This window comes from Peromyscus eremicus, chromosome 18 (assembly GCF_949786415.1).
Source record: "Peromyscus eremicus chromosome 18, PerEre_H2_v1, whole genome shotgun sequence".
NCBI lineage: Eukaryota > Metazoa > Chordata > Mammalia > Rodentia > Cricetidae > Peromyscus > Peromyscus eremicus.
Window position 1 is genome coordinate 38,061,749 of NC_081434.1, and position 18,649 is coordinate 38,080,397.

The following is an 18,649-nucleotide window of genomic DNA, read 5'->3' on the forward strand; positions in this document are numbered from 1 at the left end:
AAGGCTGTCTAGGCTTGCACTCACATACACTCTAAGAACAGTAAAAACTCACTTATGGTGATAAAAGTGAAAAGTGGGTCACTTAAAGCAGTAGGAGAATTTAATAGAAAGTGGTGTAGGAAATTTCCTAGAAGCAGATTCTGGGAATAGTCTATATCTTGAGTTGGATTGTAGTTATATGAGATTATACAGTTCTTAAGAAGATCCACAGCCAAACACCAGGCCAAGCTCCAGAAGTCCAGTTGAAGAGAGAGAAAAAGGATTCTATGAGCAAAAGGCATCAAGATCATGATGGGGAAACCTACAGAAACAACCAAACCAAACCAGTGGGAACTCATGAACTTTAGACCAACAGCTGTGGAGTCTCCATGGGGCTGGACTGGGCCCTCTGCATAAGCAAGGCAGTTATGTAGCTTGGTCTGTTTGAGGGGCCCCTGGCAGTGGAGTCAAGATCTATCTCTGGTGCATGATCTGGCTTTTTGGAGCCGATTACCTATGGTGGGACACCTTGCACAACCCTGATGCAGGGGGAGGGGCTTAGACCTGGCTCTACTTAATGTATCAGACTCTGCTGACATCCCATGGGAGGCCTTACCTTCTTGTAGGAGGGAATGGGGGTGGTTTGGGGGGGAAGGCTGGAGGGGTGGGAGGAGGGAAGAGGGGGAACTGTGATTGGTATGTAAAATGAATAAAAATAATTCTTAATTAAAAAAACTAAAACAAAAAAAGTTTCATCCAATTGTACACCAAAGCTGTATGCATTTTTCTATGTATAACTGTACCTCAATAAAATAAAAAAACAAACAAACAAAAAACTGGCTTTTCACTTTTAAAAACAAGAAAAAGAAATGTCACACACATCCTTGTACTTAAACAGGTTTACTTGGATTCCAATTCTAAGAAACTAAAGAACATATCAGAGACATCTAGAATTAATTTGATAGGCAATTAGAGAATTGGTATTAATATTGTAGATATTATAATGGGATTATTATTATGCTTTTGTTGTTGTTGTTCGTGGTGGTGGTGGTGTTTTTTTCAAGACAGGGTTTCTCTGTGTAGCTTTGCGTCTTTCCTGGAACTCACTCTGTAGCCCAGGCTGGCCTTGAACTCACAGAGATCCGCCTGCCTCTGCCTCTCGAGTGCTGGGATTAAAGGCGTGCGCCACCACCACCCAGCTTATTATGTTGTTTAAGGACTCACTGAAATACAGATGAAATGATGCAACATTTCAGATTCACAGCAAAGTAAGCTACTAGGGGGGAGGGGGAGGGTTAAATTTGTCTACAAGTAGATAATTATTAAAATATAGTGGTGGAGCCAGGCAGTGGTGGCGAATGCCTTTGATCCCAGCACTCGGGAGGCAGAGAAAGGAGGATCTCTGTGAGTCTGAGGCCAGCCTGGTTGGTCTACAGAACTAGTACCAGGACAGCCAAGACTATACAGAGAAACCTTGTCTTAAAAAAACAAAATATATATATATATATATATATATATATATATATATATATATATATATATATATATATATATATAATATAGTAGTGGTACGTTAAGGTTCGATGTAGTGTTCTCCCTATCTTAATATCTGTTCGAAGTTTCTCCATAACAAAAGAAAACAAAATCTATAAAGATAATTCTGTGGATACCAAGTTCCAGTTCTGCGAGGATTTACGAGCATCTGCTGTTCAGAAGGTTCTGGGTCTTATCTCCTGGGCACAGCAGACAACTGATATTCTAATTATCCAGATGCAAACTCTCTGGCTTTGATTACCTAGAAAGTGGCCTCAGACTTCTCCAGACTGAGAGGACAAAATCCTTGATTTCATGAGAGATTAAAGTCTATGCTTTGATTATTCCCAGAACTGTGCTTCAAAACTCTGACACCTTTAATAACACTTAAAGACAATAGGTGATGTATCAAGTTTATAACTCAGTTCTTAAGATATGAAATAATCCATTTCTGATGTTGGTGATGCTGACAGGGATCATGCCTGACATGCAGATGGTCCAGAGGACATCACATGCTGGAGCTCTTCTTTGTAATGATACTGTAATATTTCACAGACTCTGGTAGTGGTTATTACCACACCTGTCATAAAATCAGGAAAATGGAGCATGGAGTTAGTAGGTTTTCCCCATGTTGTACTTACTTCAGGAACTGCACCACATCCATAAGCATCACAAATACCATCTACCCATTTTACAAGGAAGTTTTGGAGATAAACTCACTTTAACTGATAAGAATTCAAAGGGCACAGAGTTTTCCCATAGTTCTTTTGAAGCTATGACTAGCCAAAAATGCCTCAATACGTTGTGACAGTTTCACTGCTTTTATCAGCAGAAATCTAAAGAAAAGAAGTAGTTTATCGATCGGTGCCTTCCTGGGTTTTTACACACACAATAGTCACTTGGAGCCACCTCATATGCCAAATCACACCACTACTGTCTATTTCTATCTAGACCTTACTAGAAGTAGGGAGAGAAAGAGCAGATTTTATCGCAGATCTGAGCAGAAAATAGAAACTTCTTGGGGACTGTGCTGGCTAGGTTTCTGTAAACTTGGCTGCTGTGGGATGGTCTGTATGTCAAGTGTGTTGCTGATTGGTCAATAAATAAATCACTGATTGGCCAGTGGCTAGGCAGGAAGTATAGGCGGGACAAGGAGGAGAATAAAGCTGGGAAGTGGAAGGCTGAGTCAGAGAGACACTGCCAGGCGCCAAGATGAGAAACAGCATGTGAAGATGCCGGTAAGCCACGAGCCATGTGGCAAGGTATAGATTTATAGAAATGGATTAATTTAAGCTGTAAGAACAGTTAGCAAGAAGCCTGCCACGGCCATACAGTTTGTAAGCAATATAAGTCTCTGTGTTTACTTGGTTGGGTCTGAGTGGCTGTGGGACTGGCGGGTGACAAAGATTTGTCCTGACTGTGGGCAAGGCAGGAAAACTCTAGCTACAAATGGCGCCCAGAATCATCTGGGAAGAGGGAACCTCAGTTGATTAGCCTGTGGGAAAGTCTTTGGGGGAATTTCTTAATTAATGGTTGATGTGAGAGGGCACAGCCCACAGGGGGTGGTCCTAGGATGTATAAAAGTAGATCAATAAGATGAAACTGAAAAGCTTCTGCATGGCAAAGGACACTATCAATTCACACAAAGTGCCAGTCTACAGAATGGGAAAATATTTTTACCAACTACACATCTGATGGAGGGCTAATGTCCAAAATATATAAAGAACTTTAAAAAAATAGATAGCGAGAAAACAAATAATACAACCTTAAAAACAGAATACAGATCTAAACAGATAATTCTCAATAGGGTGAGCCCAAATGGCTGAGAAACACTTAAAGAAATGTTCAACATCCTCAGTCATCATAGAAATGCAAATCAAACCTACTTTGAGATTCCATCTTATACCTGTCAGAATGGCTAAGACCAATAAAACAAATAACATCTCATGCTGGTAAGGATGTAGAGCAAGGGGAACACTCCTCCACTGTTGGTGAGACTGTAAACTTGCACAGCCACTATGGAAATCCCTCAGGAAGATGAGAACGACTCTACCTTAACATCCAGCTATACCACTCTTGGGTATATACTCAAAGGATGTGTGGTTGTTTGAACAGGTATGGCCCCCATAGACTCATGTGTTTGAATGATTGGCCCATAGGAAGTGGCACTGTTAGGAGGTGTGGCCTTGTTGGAGGAAGTGTGTCACTGTGGAGGCAGGCTTTGAGGTCTCATTATGCTCAAGCTATGCCCAGTGCAGTACACAGTCTCCTTCTGTTGCCTGTGGATCAAGATGTAGCACTCTCAGCTCCTTCTCCAGCACCGTGTCTACTTGCATCCCACCACATTTCCCGCCATGGTGACAATGAACTCAACCTCTGAACTGTAAGCCAGCCCCAATTAAATGTTTTCCTTTATAAGAGTTGCTGTGGTCATAGTGTCTCTTCACAGCAATAGAAACCCTAACTAAGACAGGATGCTTCATCCTACCACAGAAACACTTGCTTAACCATGTTCATTGTTGCTCTATTTATAACAGCCAGAAACTGTAAATAACCTAGGTGTTCCTCAACGGAAGAATGGATAAAGAAAATGTGGTACATTTATACAATGGAGTATTACTCGGCTATTTAAACAAATGACATCATGAAATCACCAGACAAATGGATAGAACTAGAAAAAAAATCATTCTGAGTGAGGTATTCCAGATCCAGAAAGACAAATATGGTATGCATTTGCTTGTCTGTAGGTATTAGCCATTAAGGCAATGATAACCAAACTACTATCCATAGAACCACAGAGGGAGGGTATAGAGTAAAGGACTAAAGGGTACAGATAGATTTCATCAGGAAAGGGAAATAGAACAGACATTTATGAATAGGGGGACTAGAATGGAAGGGTCAAGTAGAGAGGGAGAGGAGAGAGAGAGTTGAGGGAGGGAATACATGGAGAGACAGCTAAAATTAAGGAGCATTTGAGGGTAGTATAGAAAGCTAATACAGTAGTTAAAATATGTATATCTATGAAGGTGATCTAAATGAAATTGCCAAATTATAGCGAAGAAAGAGCCCCAACTGGACATCTCTTGTCATCAAAGGAAGCTTCCAGTATCAGGATTGGGTTACATCCAATTGAGTTGTTGGTCAAAGGGTTCCATGGGAATCCCCAAATAACCCAGGCTTGCTTTTGCCAAGACAATAGGTTGCTCTCCACAAACTGACAGGAAGAGTCCATTGCTACAGACAACAGCTACACAACTCATCAAACATGGAGAAATGGAGCTGGTGCCTACACAGACCCTTCACCCCTGCATTCTAGCAGCTTTGGTACAGGAACATACTCGGCATGCTACTGTACTGGGTGGTTTTGTGTGTCAATTTGACAAAAGCCATACAATCAGAGGAAAGAGCCTCAGCTGAGGAATGCTTCCCTGAGATCTGGCAGTTAAGGCGTTCCCTCATTTGGTGATCAGTGGCGGGTGGTGCCATCCCTGGGCTGCTGGTCCTGGGTTCTATAAGAAGGTAGGCTGAGCAAGCCAGGGGAAGCAAGCCAGCAAGCAATTCCCCATCATGACCTCTGCATCAGCTCCTACCTCTAGGATCCTGCCCTGTTTGAGTTCCTGTCCTTCCTTCCTTCAGTGATGAACAACAATGCTGTCGTGTAAGCGAAATAAACCCTTTCCTCTCCCACCTGCCTTTTGGTCACGGTGTTTCATCACAGAAACAGAAACCCTATCTAAGACAGCTACCAAAAAATACCAAACATAAACAGCAACCAGCCGCAAACCCTTTTATCTACAATAGTGTCCTGGCTGCAAGATATGATAGTTCAATAGTGGCACAGAACTTGTGGGACTAGCCAACCAGAATCTGATTTGACTTAAGGCCCACTCCACGAGATGGAACTGATACCTGACACTGCTTGGGTGACCAACAACCAGGGACTGGATAACCCAGGGACCTAGGGTAAAATCAAACACTGCTAGTCTTTAAAAAAAAAAAGTAATAATAAAGTGGCCCCTAATGATACTCTGCTATCCTGCAGCAAATAGGAACAAACATAGAGACCCACAGCCTGATATTATGCAGAGAGTGAGAGACCTTGGACCATTCAGCCCTAAATGGGATGTCTCCATCAAATCTGTCCTCTCAGGGCTCAAGGAACCCCATGGAAGAGGAGACCAAAAAAAAAAAAAAAAAAAAAAATGTGAGAGCCGGAAGGGATAGAGGACACCAGAACAAATCCCTCTGAATCAGCATAATCAAAGCTCATACGAACTCACAGAGGCTGAGGCAGCATGCACAGGGCCTGCACGGGTCTGCATCAAGTTCTCTGTGTATATATTATGGCCTTCAGTTTAGTGTTTTTATGGGATTCCTGAATGTGTGAACAAGTGGGTCTCTGATTCTTGTGCCTGCTCTTGGGCTCTTTTCCTTCTGTTGGTTTGTCTTGCTCAACTTCTATATGATAGTTTTTGTTTTATAGCATTTTATTTTGGGCTTTTTTTGTTTTGTTTTTTGTTTGTTTGGTTGTTTGTTTTGTTGGTTTTTCAAGACACAGCTTCTCTGTGTGTAGTCCTGGATGTCCTGGAACTCACTCTGTAGACCAGGCTGGCTTCAAACCAGATTGACCTGCCTTTGTCTCTGTAGTGCTGGGATTAAAGGCATGTGCCACCACTGCCTGGCATTTTGTTGTATTTTATTATTATGTCTTATAAGCCTGATTGTTTTCTAATGAGAGTTAGAGGGGAGTGGGTCAAATGAGAGGGGAAGAGGGAAGGAACTAAGAGGATTGGATGGAAGGGAAACTGTGATCAGGATATACTATGTAATAAAAGAATCTATTTCCAATAAAAGAGGGGGGAACACATCAGGGTTGCCTAGAGCCAGGGAAGAATTAATTCCAAGGAGATATGAGAGAAAACATTGATGTGATATCTTAATTGTGATATTGGTTACATGAGTTAACATATGTCCACTTTCACTGAACTCAGTGAATTAGAGTTGGCACATTTGATTACATGGAAATTAATCCCTAATAAAGTAGAGCTAAAATTTAAAAAATAATACAGTAGGTTTTCATAAGAAAAGAAAAAAAACATTGAACAAGCCACGGAGGGCAAGCAGTATCTATTCAAGGCCTCTGCTTCACTTCCTGCCCCCAGGTTCCTGCCTAGAGTTCTTGCCTTGACTTCTCTTCATAGTGGACTGTAAGCTATAAGCCAAGACAAACCCTTTCCTCCCCAAGTTGCTGTTGGTCATGGTGTTTATGGAAGCGATGGAAAGCTAATTAATACAGGGGTGGACCCCAGGAAATAGTCAAAAAGGAGGGAGTACAGTCATTTGGCCTACAGTGGGGAGGGGCATGGATTGTGAAGAAACAAAGAAGGGCTGGTGGACATACCACATAGAAGCAACTGCTCCTACCCATGCCATCCCCGGGAAGGTCTAGGTCTGTCCTATCAGCCTATAGAGAGATATTTTTGAACTATCTAATCAAAACATCAAAAAAACTAGTATAGACACTAAGCCCACCCCACCACCCTCATAAAACCCATAAGGACTACCGGAAGTCCTTTTCCATCTGTCTGTCTCCCCAAGAAGAGAATAAATCTTAGCAAAAATGAGCCCAACACTGTGAGCTCCATGATTGCCACTTTAAATGTACCTTGATTCAAAGCCAGAGCAGGGGCATAAATAACAATTCCAGTATACAGAATCTAGTGGGAAGAGAAGAAAAAGAATGAATAACATGAAGTATAAAATGAATGAATTACACATGAGAATTATAAAATCAATTATGAATTGATCCTTTTCAGTATATTTAATGTGCTATTATAACTCAGAAATACTTAAATAAAATTGATTTTTTTTTCTTTTCTGTCTACAGTGTAGCTAAACAACACAAAAATCTTTTGTGAAGACCTATTATAAAAGTGTGGTGCTTAGTAAAAAAAAAATATGTTTATTGATCCATCACCTTAAGCTTAAACTATATTTTCATAGATTTAAAATACTTAACTACAAAGAAAGAATAATAGGTTGGTCTCTTAATTATATGCCTTCAAATACTGCTAATCACCATTTTCTTTCTCAATGCTGGGGATGTAATCCAGGGCCTTAGGCAAATGTGATAAGCAGTCTAGAGAGGAGCCACAAACCAACCATCCAAAATGATTTTTTTTCAAAGTAAAATTTTTGAAAACTGGCTTTTAACTAATTAAGACAAAAGTGTCAATTTTCACTAAAAATTATGAAACCTTTCAAATATTATAATCCATCATTTTATATAATCACTTTCCACTCATATGTTCAACAAATATTTATTGGCCTTGAGTACAACAGTTAAGAAAAATTATCTGTTTCTCAAAATACCACTTCATTGTATTCACCCTTCAAAAACATTTTATACCAGGGAACTCCAAGTAACATTATAAAGGCATATTATATGCTAACTGAATGCTTAATTATCCTACACGGAGTCTAATCCTTCAGAAAGGATGTGCTAGAGCTTTCCTTGTTTTGAAAAGAAGCGAGCTAGTTCCCATAGTCATTAGTCTGTCCATGTTCAAGATCTGAAATGTGGCAGGCTGTCTTCCTAACTGTCCCCACCTCTTGCTCATGTAGGCATTTTCAATATGAGCATAGAGAGAGGGTCATTACCAGTGGTTCTCAACCTTCCTAACACTGCGACCCTTTAATACAGCCCCTCATGTTGTGGTGACCCCCAATCATGAAATCATTTTCATTGCTACTTCATAACTGTAACTTTGCTAGTTATGAATCATAATGTACATATCTGATAGGCCGGATAGCTGATATGCAACCCGCCCCCCACAGGTTGAGAACCACTGTCTAGAAAGTTAATACAAACAAGCAAGTTGCCTTAGAATATCAGACCCTCCACCAGACTCCAAAGCTACCTGCCTTTCATACTTCAAGTGCTAAGATGTGATGAAATGTACAGAGATATAAAATAAAACCAAGTTAAACAGTGGGAAAAGGTGCTCTGTCTCACATCTCTCTGGAGCAAATGCTTAAGCAGCTTTTGACTGGAGAAGTGAAAATTGTTGACCTCCCTTACCAAATCCAGACCCAAATGCTCATCTGTGGAGGGAGAGAGAGAGATAAACGATGGGGTAACGATCATGCAAACCCTCCAGCAGCCTCCTACGGAAGCATCAATGCAGTGGTGCGTGTCTGTACTAGCCACTTGGCAAACCTTTGCTTTCCATTCATGTTCATCAATACGTCTACATTTGCATATTCTTGAATGGCTGGATTGTGCGTGTGTCTTTAAAATCTCTTCTAAAGTTTGGATTCTCCTTTATACTAAATGATACTGCTCCAGTTGGGTCTAAGAGCTCAAGGTTTTAAAGAATGCCGATTCATTTTTCAAGTACATTTTTACACAAAATTGCCTCCTAAAGTCTTCTTGTCAGATTATATATGTGAGTGTGTTATTAATATATATATTATCCAATCAGTTGTAAAAGGACGAAGAAATCTTCACCTTGTTTTCCTTGTATGAGAATTCCTCCTGTCATTTAAATATTTAATTAAATTTAAATATTTAATAAAAATAAAATTTGAGGGAGAATGCAGCTCCCTCAAATATTTCTGTCATTTAAATAATGCACCCACTGTCACTTTGGTCCAGGTGGGGAAGGCTAGAAAGGGTATTTCCCTAAAGCTCCATAGCCACTCCTTGACCAATACAGTATTTAAATTCACTTAAACCATTGTTTTTCCAGGAAGTAACGTCTTCGCTGAAACACAGTTTAGGGATCCTCGGGTTTCATTCTTGGTGATAACAAGTGTGTTTGGTTTCGTGTTTTGTTTCTTTTTCATTTCCTCATGTTGTAATCATCTCCATTTTCATCTTCCATGTATTTCCCAAGCAAAGCTCACCCAGTGCCAAGGACAAAAATGTTTTAGATGACAGAAGAGAAAGTAGATTAATGGAGCGGTGCTTACTGTTTGAACGATGAAGAGGACTGTCCCACAGAGACGGATGAATCGATTAAATCGAAGTTCCAAATACTGTTGCCAAAAAAAAAAAAGAAAAGAAAACAGGGACATGAATCTTCTAAACACATTATAAATTGGCTCAAGATATAAAGGGTGAGATATTTAAAGAAACTTATTTGCATTCTGTGTTTTTGTTTTACTAAAATGATTTTTACTTACATATAACAAAATTGATGCTTTAGTCTATAACTCAATGACTTTTAGTATACATAAGTATTTATGTAATCCTCTCACACAATCAGTACGTGAGAACTCCCTCCAGCTGCCCCTATCAGTCACCAATCTGTTCTTCACCCCTAGTTTGGCCTGGAAAAGTTGGAAAATTTATCACATAAATGGAATTATAGTCTAGCCTTTTTTTTCTTTAAAGTATATGCAATCTATTGTTTCTTCCTTCCTCTTAGTCAACACTATACACTTTGGTTCGATTGAGAAATCAACTTTCTTTTAGTTCAGACTGGAAATCTGCATCAGAGAAAGTCACATGACCACAGTACAGCCAATCATCTTCTCCTCCCAATAGATGCTGCTAAACTGAGAAGGGATTGGATCGGCAGGGACTGATCTTGATCTTAAAAACTAAAGAAGATAGCCAGGCGGTGGTGGCGCACGCCTTTAATCCCAGCACTCGGGAGGCAGAGCCAGGCGGATCTCTGTGAGTTCGAGGCCAGCCTGGGCTACCAAGTGAAAAAAAAAAGGCGCAAAGCTACACAGAGAAACCTTGTCTCGAAAAACAAAAAACAAAACAAGACAAAACAAAAAAAAACTAAAGAAGCTGGTGAAGCTTTGTCATTTCCAGGAGCTGTTTACTCAGCCTCCCATGCTGTCCTGTGAACTACCTTCCAACTCTTTTCTCTACTATCATGTATGTGTGTGTGTGTGTGTGTGTGTGTGTGTGTGTACACGTGTGTGTAACTTAAATCACCCAGGTCAAGTTTTCTGTTGCTGTTTGGTCTTGTTTTGTCCTGTCTCCGAGACGAGGTCTTACCATATATACCAGGCTGGTCTTGTTCTGTCGATCTTCCTGCCCTTTACACGTGAATTACATCTATATGTCACCGTTTCTGGCTACCCAGGTCAGTTTGCTGGCTTGGGTTTTGCTTTTGCTCTTTTTGTTTTGTTTTGTTTTGTTTTACTGTGTAGCCCAGACTGGCCTCAAATTTCCATCCTTCTGCCTCAGTCTCTTGTGTGCCAAGTCATCCTCTGTTTAGAGCTAAGACCCTGCCATTTTTTCCAGCTCTCCTTGAAATCTACTATAGCTTATAATATAGTCTGTCTATTTCCTGTGTTGAGTAATATATACTAATATATTACAGAGTTAGAATCAGAATTTCCGAATTGAAGGTCAAGCTAACTATTTAACTTGAGTCTTACTAGTAGAAAGAAGTCAAAGTCTACCGGCCTTGCTGCATAAAAGCGGAGCAGACAGAGCAGGATGTGGAGGAAAAGAAACTGGCATTAACTACTCATCCAATGGAAAGACATATGGGTTTTTTTGCTCCATAGTCACAACTAATACCTCTGGCGTACTTGCTGAGCAGATTGTGAAGCAGGCACTGTGTTAGCGATGAAGACCAAGCTTGGAACCTAATTGTTGTCAGAGATGTGACACAAAACCTTAGAAACTTTAATACATACAATTCTATGCGTATAACCACATGGATGAATAAACAATCTGACCAAGAGTTTAAGACGCAGTCAGTATGTGGTGCCACAGACAGTAAGACTTTCAAACACCACTGAAGGGCGACAAATGTCCGTGACAGCGCAAGGCATCGGCAGCAGTTCCATGCCTGACTCATGAACTTGAGGCCATCCCTCTCTCGATCTCAGGGTCCCTGTGTTTAAAATGAGGACCATACAAGCAATTCTTTCTCTTTCATTTGTCAAGGGAGAGTATCCAATGATATGAATCAATAAGGAGATGTACAGTGTTCAAAAGTAAGATGCTAAGATGAGTGGAATGAAAAAGCCAGGCCCTTGTGAATTATCTTAAAATCATGTTATGGTATTTGGGAGACATTTTGAAGAGTGAAGTTTCTGAAAACTAGAAACAGACTGGTGTTAGTTTTGAAGAGTTTTTTTGTTTTGTTTTGTTTTGTTTTTTTGGGGGGGTATGTTTTTTTTCTTTTTTTTCTCTAGTAAATCTGTAGTACACAGGAGTGGATATGAATAGATGGAGAAGTCTTTTGCTTTTTCTAGGTCCACGTATATGATTGCTGGAGACTACACAAAGCTTAAGAGATGGTGGCAGAAAAAAATGTAACAAGTTGAACCAAATAGCTTGAAAGTTTTTACACTTAAAATTGTGCCCAATTAATCTTTAGTTTTTTATTAAAGACATTTTTAGTTGTTTTTTATTTATTTTTAAAAAGTTTTTTTTCATTTTACATACTAATCCCAGTTCCCCCTCCCTTCCTTTCTCCTACCCTCCATCTCCCCCCTTCTCACTCCCCATCCACTCCTCAGAGAGGGTAAGGACTCCCTTGGGCAGTCAACAAAGTCTGGCATACTAAGCTGAGGCAGGACCAAGCCCCTCCCCCCGTGTCAAGGTTGACAAGGTATCCCACCCTAGGGAAAGTGTTCCAGAAAGCCAATTCATGCACCCAGGATAAGTCCTGGTCCCACTGCCAGGGGCTCCCATAACTGATCTAGCCACATAACTGTCACCCACATTCAGAAGGCCTAGTTCAGTCCTATGCATGTTCCCTAGCTGACAGGCCAGAGTCCATGAGCTCCTACCAGCATGGGCCGGCTGTCTCTGTGGTTTTCCCCATCATGATCTTGACCTCACCTGCTCCTGTGATCCCTCCTCCCTCTCTTCAACTGAAATCTAGGAGCTCAGCCCAGTGCTTGGTTATGGATCACTGCATCTGCTTCCATCAGTTACTGGATGTAGGTTCTATGATGACAATAAGAGTAGTCACTAATCTAATTATAGGGGAAGGTAAGTTCAGGCACTCTTTCCATTATTGCTAGGAGTCTTAGCTGGTGTCATCCTGTGGATTCCTGGGGATTTCCCTAACATCGGGTTTCTCTCTAATCTCTTTTTTTTTTTTTTTCTGGTTTTTTGAGACAGGGTTTCTCTGTGTAGCTTTGAGCCTTTCCTGGAACTCACTTGGTAGTCCAGGTTGGCCTCGAACTCACAGAGATCCACCTGGCTCTGCCTCCCGAGTGCTGGGATTAAAGGCGTGCGCCACCACCGCCCGGCTCTCTCTAATCTCTTAATGGTTCCCTCTACCAAGATATTTTTTTCATTGCTCTCCCTCTCAGTCCCTCCCTCCACTCGGCCATCTCAGTCCCTCATGTTCCCATCCCCCATCCCTTCCCTTCTACCCCCCCTCCCAGTTTACCCAGGAGATCTTAACTATTTCCCCTTCCTGGGGCCCTCCATGTGTGTCCCTCTTAGGGTCCTCCTTTTTACCTAGCTTCTCTGGGGTTGTGGATTGTATCCTAGTTATCCTTTGCTTTGCATCTTTTTGAGATAGTGGTCATTATTCATAATATCCAGAACCTGGAAGCAACCTAGATGCCCCTCAACCAAAGAATGGATAAAGAAAATGTGGTACATATACACAACAGAGTACTACTCAGCTGTAAAAAATAATGACATCATGAAATTTGCAGGCAAATGTATGGAACTAAAACATATTATCCTGAGTGAGGTAACCCAGACTTAGAAAGACAAACATGGTATAAGTAGATACTAGATGTAAGGCAAAGGATAACCAGACTACAACCCACAGCTCCAGAGAAGCTAGCTAACAAGGAGGACCCTAAGAGGGATGCATGGATCACCCTGGGAAGGGGAAACAGAGAAGATCTCCATGAGTGAACTGAGGACGAGGAGGGGCAATAGAAGGGAGGGGTTGAGGACGTGAGGGAGCAGGATGGTTGAGCTGGGGGAAGAATGGGGTGGGAGAGCAATGAAAGAGATATCTTGATAGAAGGATTAGAGGGTAAGGGAGAAACCTGGTATTAGGGAAATTCCCAGGTATCCACAAGGATGATCCCAGATTAGACTACTAGAAATAGTGATGAAGGTGCCTGAACTGGCTTTAACCTGGTAATCAGATCAGTGAATACCCTAACTGTCATCATAGAGCCTTCATCCAGTGACTGACAGAAGCAAATGCAGAGATCCACCACCAAGCACCAGGCCGAGCTCCAGGAGTCCAGTCGAGGAGAAGGAAGTGGGATTATATGAAGGAGGGGGAGTGTCAAAATCATGATGGGGAAATCTACAGAGACAACTGAACCAAGCTCAAAGGAACTCACAAACTTTAGACTGACAGCTGTGGAGTCTGCATGGGACCAGACTAGGCCCTCTGTGTACGGGGAAACAGTTGTGTAGCTGGGTCTGTTTGAGGGGCCCCTGGCAGTGGGATCAGGATCTATCCCCAGTGCATGAGCTGGCTTTCTGGAGTCCATTGCCTATAGTCGGACACCTTGCTCACCCTTGATGCAGCGGGGAGGGGCTTGGTCCTGCCTCAACTGAATGTACTAGGTTTTGCTGCCTCCCCTTCCCCCCCCCCATGGGAGAACTTGCCCTTTGGGAGGAGGGAATGAGGGATGGATGTGGAGGAAGGTGGTAGGGGAGAATGGTGGGGGGAGTGATGGGGAGAATCTGTGGCTGGTATGCAAAATGAATAAAAAAATTTTTTAATAAAAAACATATAATTTCTACTAGAACTCTGGTTTGCATCCTATGGATTTGTAAATAAATATATATTGGACTTTTTCTTTGTAAAAGGTCCAAGTAATCATACTTTAAAATTGTCCCCAAAATCAACTGACAGATACGTTTACACTCACACAAAACCAATTGAAGGCAGAACCAAGAAGCCATGGGTCCTTTACTAGACTTCAGGGGAAATACGTAGGGACCTGAAAAGAAACACCGGTCCCATTGCAGTGAGCTTAGAGAACAGTTCTAGAGTTTATAAGCAAAACTACAGAATGAACAGTGAACAGAGATCTTTCATAGTCCTTGGAACTTGGAATACCTTAGCGATGTGAAGGCTTCGGGTTGATATACGTAAGTAACTCAAAAATCAAAGTCGAGCCTGAGTGATCCTGAAGAAATTATTAATTGTACTGGATCCCTGCAATAGGCTTCCTGTCAATCTGTGAGTCTGGACATTGTCAAACACCTATCAGACCTATATTTTGACATTAATGATAGAGTAAAATGTTTGAGGCCCACCAAATTGGTCTATAGAAGTGGAAAAATAGCACTAGCTCATATTTGAGCAAGAGTGTGAAGGTGACCATTACTCAGTGTGGGACAACATATCTGTGCAGGTGTCCTCAGTATTCACAAAGCATCCCCCAAGAAATCCTCTGCTGTGACTAACTGAATGGACAGACACAGCAAGCTACTCCACTTCCTTCTCTCTGACACCTGACACCCCTCACTGGACAACAGTGTGCTGTTAAGTTCAAGGGTCCTGTATGACGTCCCAGGTTCGCCATGAGCTGGCATGAATTCTGCTTGGGGTTATAACCAACTCACCAGAGCCCTCAGAGGCGGTGAGTTGCTTGGCATGGGTTCTTATTCCTCCCCCTTCTCTCACTGGCTTAACTTGCTCTGAGGCTTTCCATCCGGAAAACAGGGCTCTAAGCATACCCTTCCAAGAATCTAGTTGAGTGTTGAGTCAGATAACATGCGTGAAACATGCAGCCTGGAGCCCGGCACGAATTCATCATTCAACAAACATTGGATTTTTTGCCATTTTTAGCCAGAATCCTTGCTAACTTAACTCAGTGTCGGCATAGCCCACCTGGTAATGCACGTGAGTGACAGAAGCCAGGCATTCACATCCTTCATAGACCACCTGGTAACACACATGAATGACAGAAGCCAGGTGTTGACATATCTTAAGATGCTGGAACATTCCTCACAGCCTCTAAGAAATACCCTCTGTCCCTTAACTCACTGACCGAGGGCCCCTTCATCGCTGGTCATTTTCCATGCGCACGTTTTGTGTAGGTAAGGATTTCCCTGCCATAAGGAAGTGAGTGGGCAGGCATGAAAAGCCTCAGTCTAGGCATTAACAGAGTAAGGGCAGGGACTCTTGCTGGAGGCCCAGCGGCCATAGGAAATGTGGACACAATGTCATCGGCCTTCTGAGTTTTCAAAAGTCATCTGGAATTTTTTCAGCTGTTCCTCATCATTAAATTCTTAAATTTACATTTTTTTATTAAACAAAATAAGCAGAGCTTCTTATAAATGTTTAAAAACAAATTAAAACCGCCGTGGAAGCTGAATTTGGCCTGGGACAACCGGTTTGTCACCTCCCCTCACAAACAGAAATGTCCTCCTTCTCCCACTCAGGATGAAGACTAAGCTTCTGTAGACTTGGTGACCACAGTTAGAAGACAACGCAGCCTGGGACATGCCTAGACCTGGGTGACATCACTAGAACCCAGGCCCAGTTTGTCATCAACTCTCGTTATGCCATTAAGGCAGGTGCCCAGCACAAGCTGAACCAGACTCCCTATGAAACCACCTTCCAGTGACTCTGAGCTTCAGGGAAACAGGGCACCAACTCCAGGCCCGAGGCGCTGCTGAGCGGGGACACCTAGCCCTCTGGCTGGTGGCCTAGAGCAGTGGGAACTTGTCTGTGAAGCCTGTAAGTTGGGGTCTGGGTGAAGGAAAACCTCCACCACCCCCAGGAATCTGAGAGGTTTTTTGTTTGTTTTTTTGTTTTATTTTGTTTCGTTTTTTGTTTGTTTGTTTTGGGTTTTTTTGGTTTTGTTTTGGTTTTTGGTTTTTGTTTTTTTTCGAGACAAGGTTTCTCTGTGTAGTTTTGCACCTTTCCTGGAACTCACTTTCTAGACCAGGCTGGCCTCGAACTCACAGAGATCCGCCTGGCTCTGCCTCCCGAGTGCTGGGATTAAAGGTGTGTGCCACCACCACCATACCACCCTGAACGCCCCCAATCTTGTCTGATCTTGGAAGCTAAGCAGGGTTGGGCCTGGTTAGTACTTGGATAAGAGTCTGAGTTTTTTAACAGGCACAGGCACACACACCTTTGACATCTCTAAGTGAAACCAAACCCAATGCTCTTCATCTTGAAAAAACCTTTTCCTGAAAGCAACTTTTAAAATGGACATCCAAATAAAAATAAAAATGTATAATCCTTTGGGGAAAGAAATGGACATCCAGAGGAACAGGGCGACAGATGAAGTGTAGGTCTCTTTCATGAGAAGCACTGTTTAAGAGCCTTGCTGTTGCATTTTTCTCAGCATCTCGGTATAGCCTCCGTCACAATAATTACACTCAGCCCGAAACCCAGCATCTACTCTGCGCTAGGCTCTATTCTAAATGGAACACCTTGCATCTGCTCACTTAGTTCTCTCCGCAATCGGATGAGGTTGGTGGTACCATTTTCTTCTTGAGATGAAGACATCGGTACAAAAGGTTAATTAAGTGACCCACGGTCATTCACAAGTAAGTGGAATTCGGTCTCAAGGCAAGCTCTGGAACAAGAGCAACATCTTGACCACTTGGGTGGACAAATTCTTTCTTGATCTTCCAGAGACTGGAACAACTTAGCCTTACACACACACACACACACACACACACACACACACACACACACACACACACGTTTTAGGAAAGACTTTAGTGAGTCCATTCCACTCAGCTTGATTTGGATCTGAGCTCAGAAAATTCAATCCCAAGGATTGATCTCCCTTAGAAGACACGTGCCTCAATGCGGGGTGAGAGGTCGAGGTCCAAGATGCACCCACAAGGAGAGATTCCCATATGGCAGAAACTGCTTGCCCCCCAGAAAGTTCCTTCAGGAGCCTGCAAATGCAAGCAAGCCTCCCCCTCTGCCCCTCACCTCTTACCTCGTAGGTGCTGGTGATCCCCAGCCTATAGAACACGGGAAGGAAGACCTCCGCGCTGATAACCACCACAAAAAAGTAGGTGATCCCAAAGATGCTGAACATTGCCCCAAAACGGTAGACCTCGGCGGGGGTGCCCAGGACAGTGACAGCGGACATGAAGCTGGCGGTGAGGGACAGAGCCACTGGCACCGCGGTCATACTGCGGCCACCCATCAGAAAGTCCTTGGAGGTCTGCTGGCCGCCCCCCGCGAAGGCATAGTAGATGCCGATGGCGGCCGAGATGAGCAGCATGCCTGCGAACACCACGTAGTCCCACACCACAAAGCTGCCGATGTCCCGCGACGCCTCCATGGCCCCCCGCGGTGACCCGAGCCGGGGAGTGCGCAGGTCGCTCGCTTTAGCCTCGGGCGGTGCTAGCTTTTTTTTTCTCCCTGTTGCAGCAGGAGGTGGCGTCCCGCGGAGGCCAGGCACGTCCGTCCCGCAGGTGTGGATCCTCTCGTGGAGGTGGGAGCCTAGCTACCGGCTGCCAATCACCCGGTGGGGGGAGACCCCTGGCTCGCCAGCTGCGCCCCTGAAAGTCTGGGATCGGGGGACGTCGGGCGCGGCGCTGAGCGCTCACCAGGTGCCGCCCGACGGACGGACGGACCGGGGTGGCGACTGCCTGGGCACCAAGCGAGTCTGGGGCGGGTGAGAACTGGAGCCTCTCGCCGCGTCCAGCGAATCCACGGTGCGCAAGTTTTTATTAAGTGACAGCGGCGGCGACGCACCATTTAAACGGGCAGGTGATGGGTGTGTGTGTGGAGGGGGGGTGGGGGGGTGGGGTGGACCGAAGGGCAGTGGTCACGCCTTTAAGTTTAGCTTTCCAGTTCACAGTCCAGGTCCTTGCTTGAAGGTAGACCTGGAGTGTGAGGCTCATCATCGCTTGACAGATTAATGGGTGATGGGGGTGACAGCGGCGGTAACTGAGATCATAGTGGTTATTAGACAGGTGATATTATAAAATTATAAAAGAGACGAAGGAGGCTGTGCTGTGCTGCGGGTTGCTTGCGTTTTCACATTTCTGATCCCTTACAGTCCGTCTGATCCCTACTACAGCCTGCAGTAGCAGGAACGGCTGTTATCCTCTGTCTAATGAGGTTTAGGATTAAAAACAAACAAAAAAGATGTGCCTAGTGCCTTTTGCGGTAGCGAGTATGATCCTTATAATTATTCTTATGGTAGGAATTATCTCCATTTTTCTAAGGAGGGA

At 43.2% G+C, this 18,649-nt stretch overlaps 1 protein-coding gene across 1 annotated transcript in view; it reads right to left on the reverse strand.

Annotated features, from left to right (window-relative positions):
- Slc5a8 (solute carrier family 5 member 8) overlaps nucleotides 1-18,159 on the reverse strand; it is a 53,211-nt gene extending 35,052 nt beyond the window's left edge. Inside the window, exons 1-3 of the mRNA XM_059245643.1 lie at nucleotides 17,401-18,159; nucleotides 9,487-9,552; nucleotides 7,178-7,229 (exon numbers count right to left, since the gene is read on the reverse strand). Coding sequence (XP_059101626.1) covers nucleotides 7,178-7,229; nucleotides 9,487-9,552; nucleotides 17,401-17,751 — 469 coding nt within the window. The 5' untranslated portion in view covers nucleotides 17,752-18,159. The remainder of the gene's footprint in view (nucleotides 1-7,177; nucleotides 7,230-9,486; nucleotides 9,553-17,400) is intronic.
- Nucleotides 18,160-18,649: the final 490 nt, after the last annotated feature.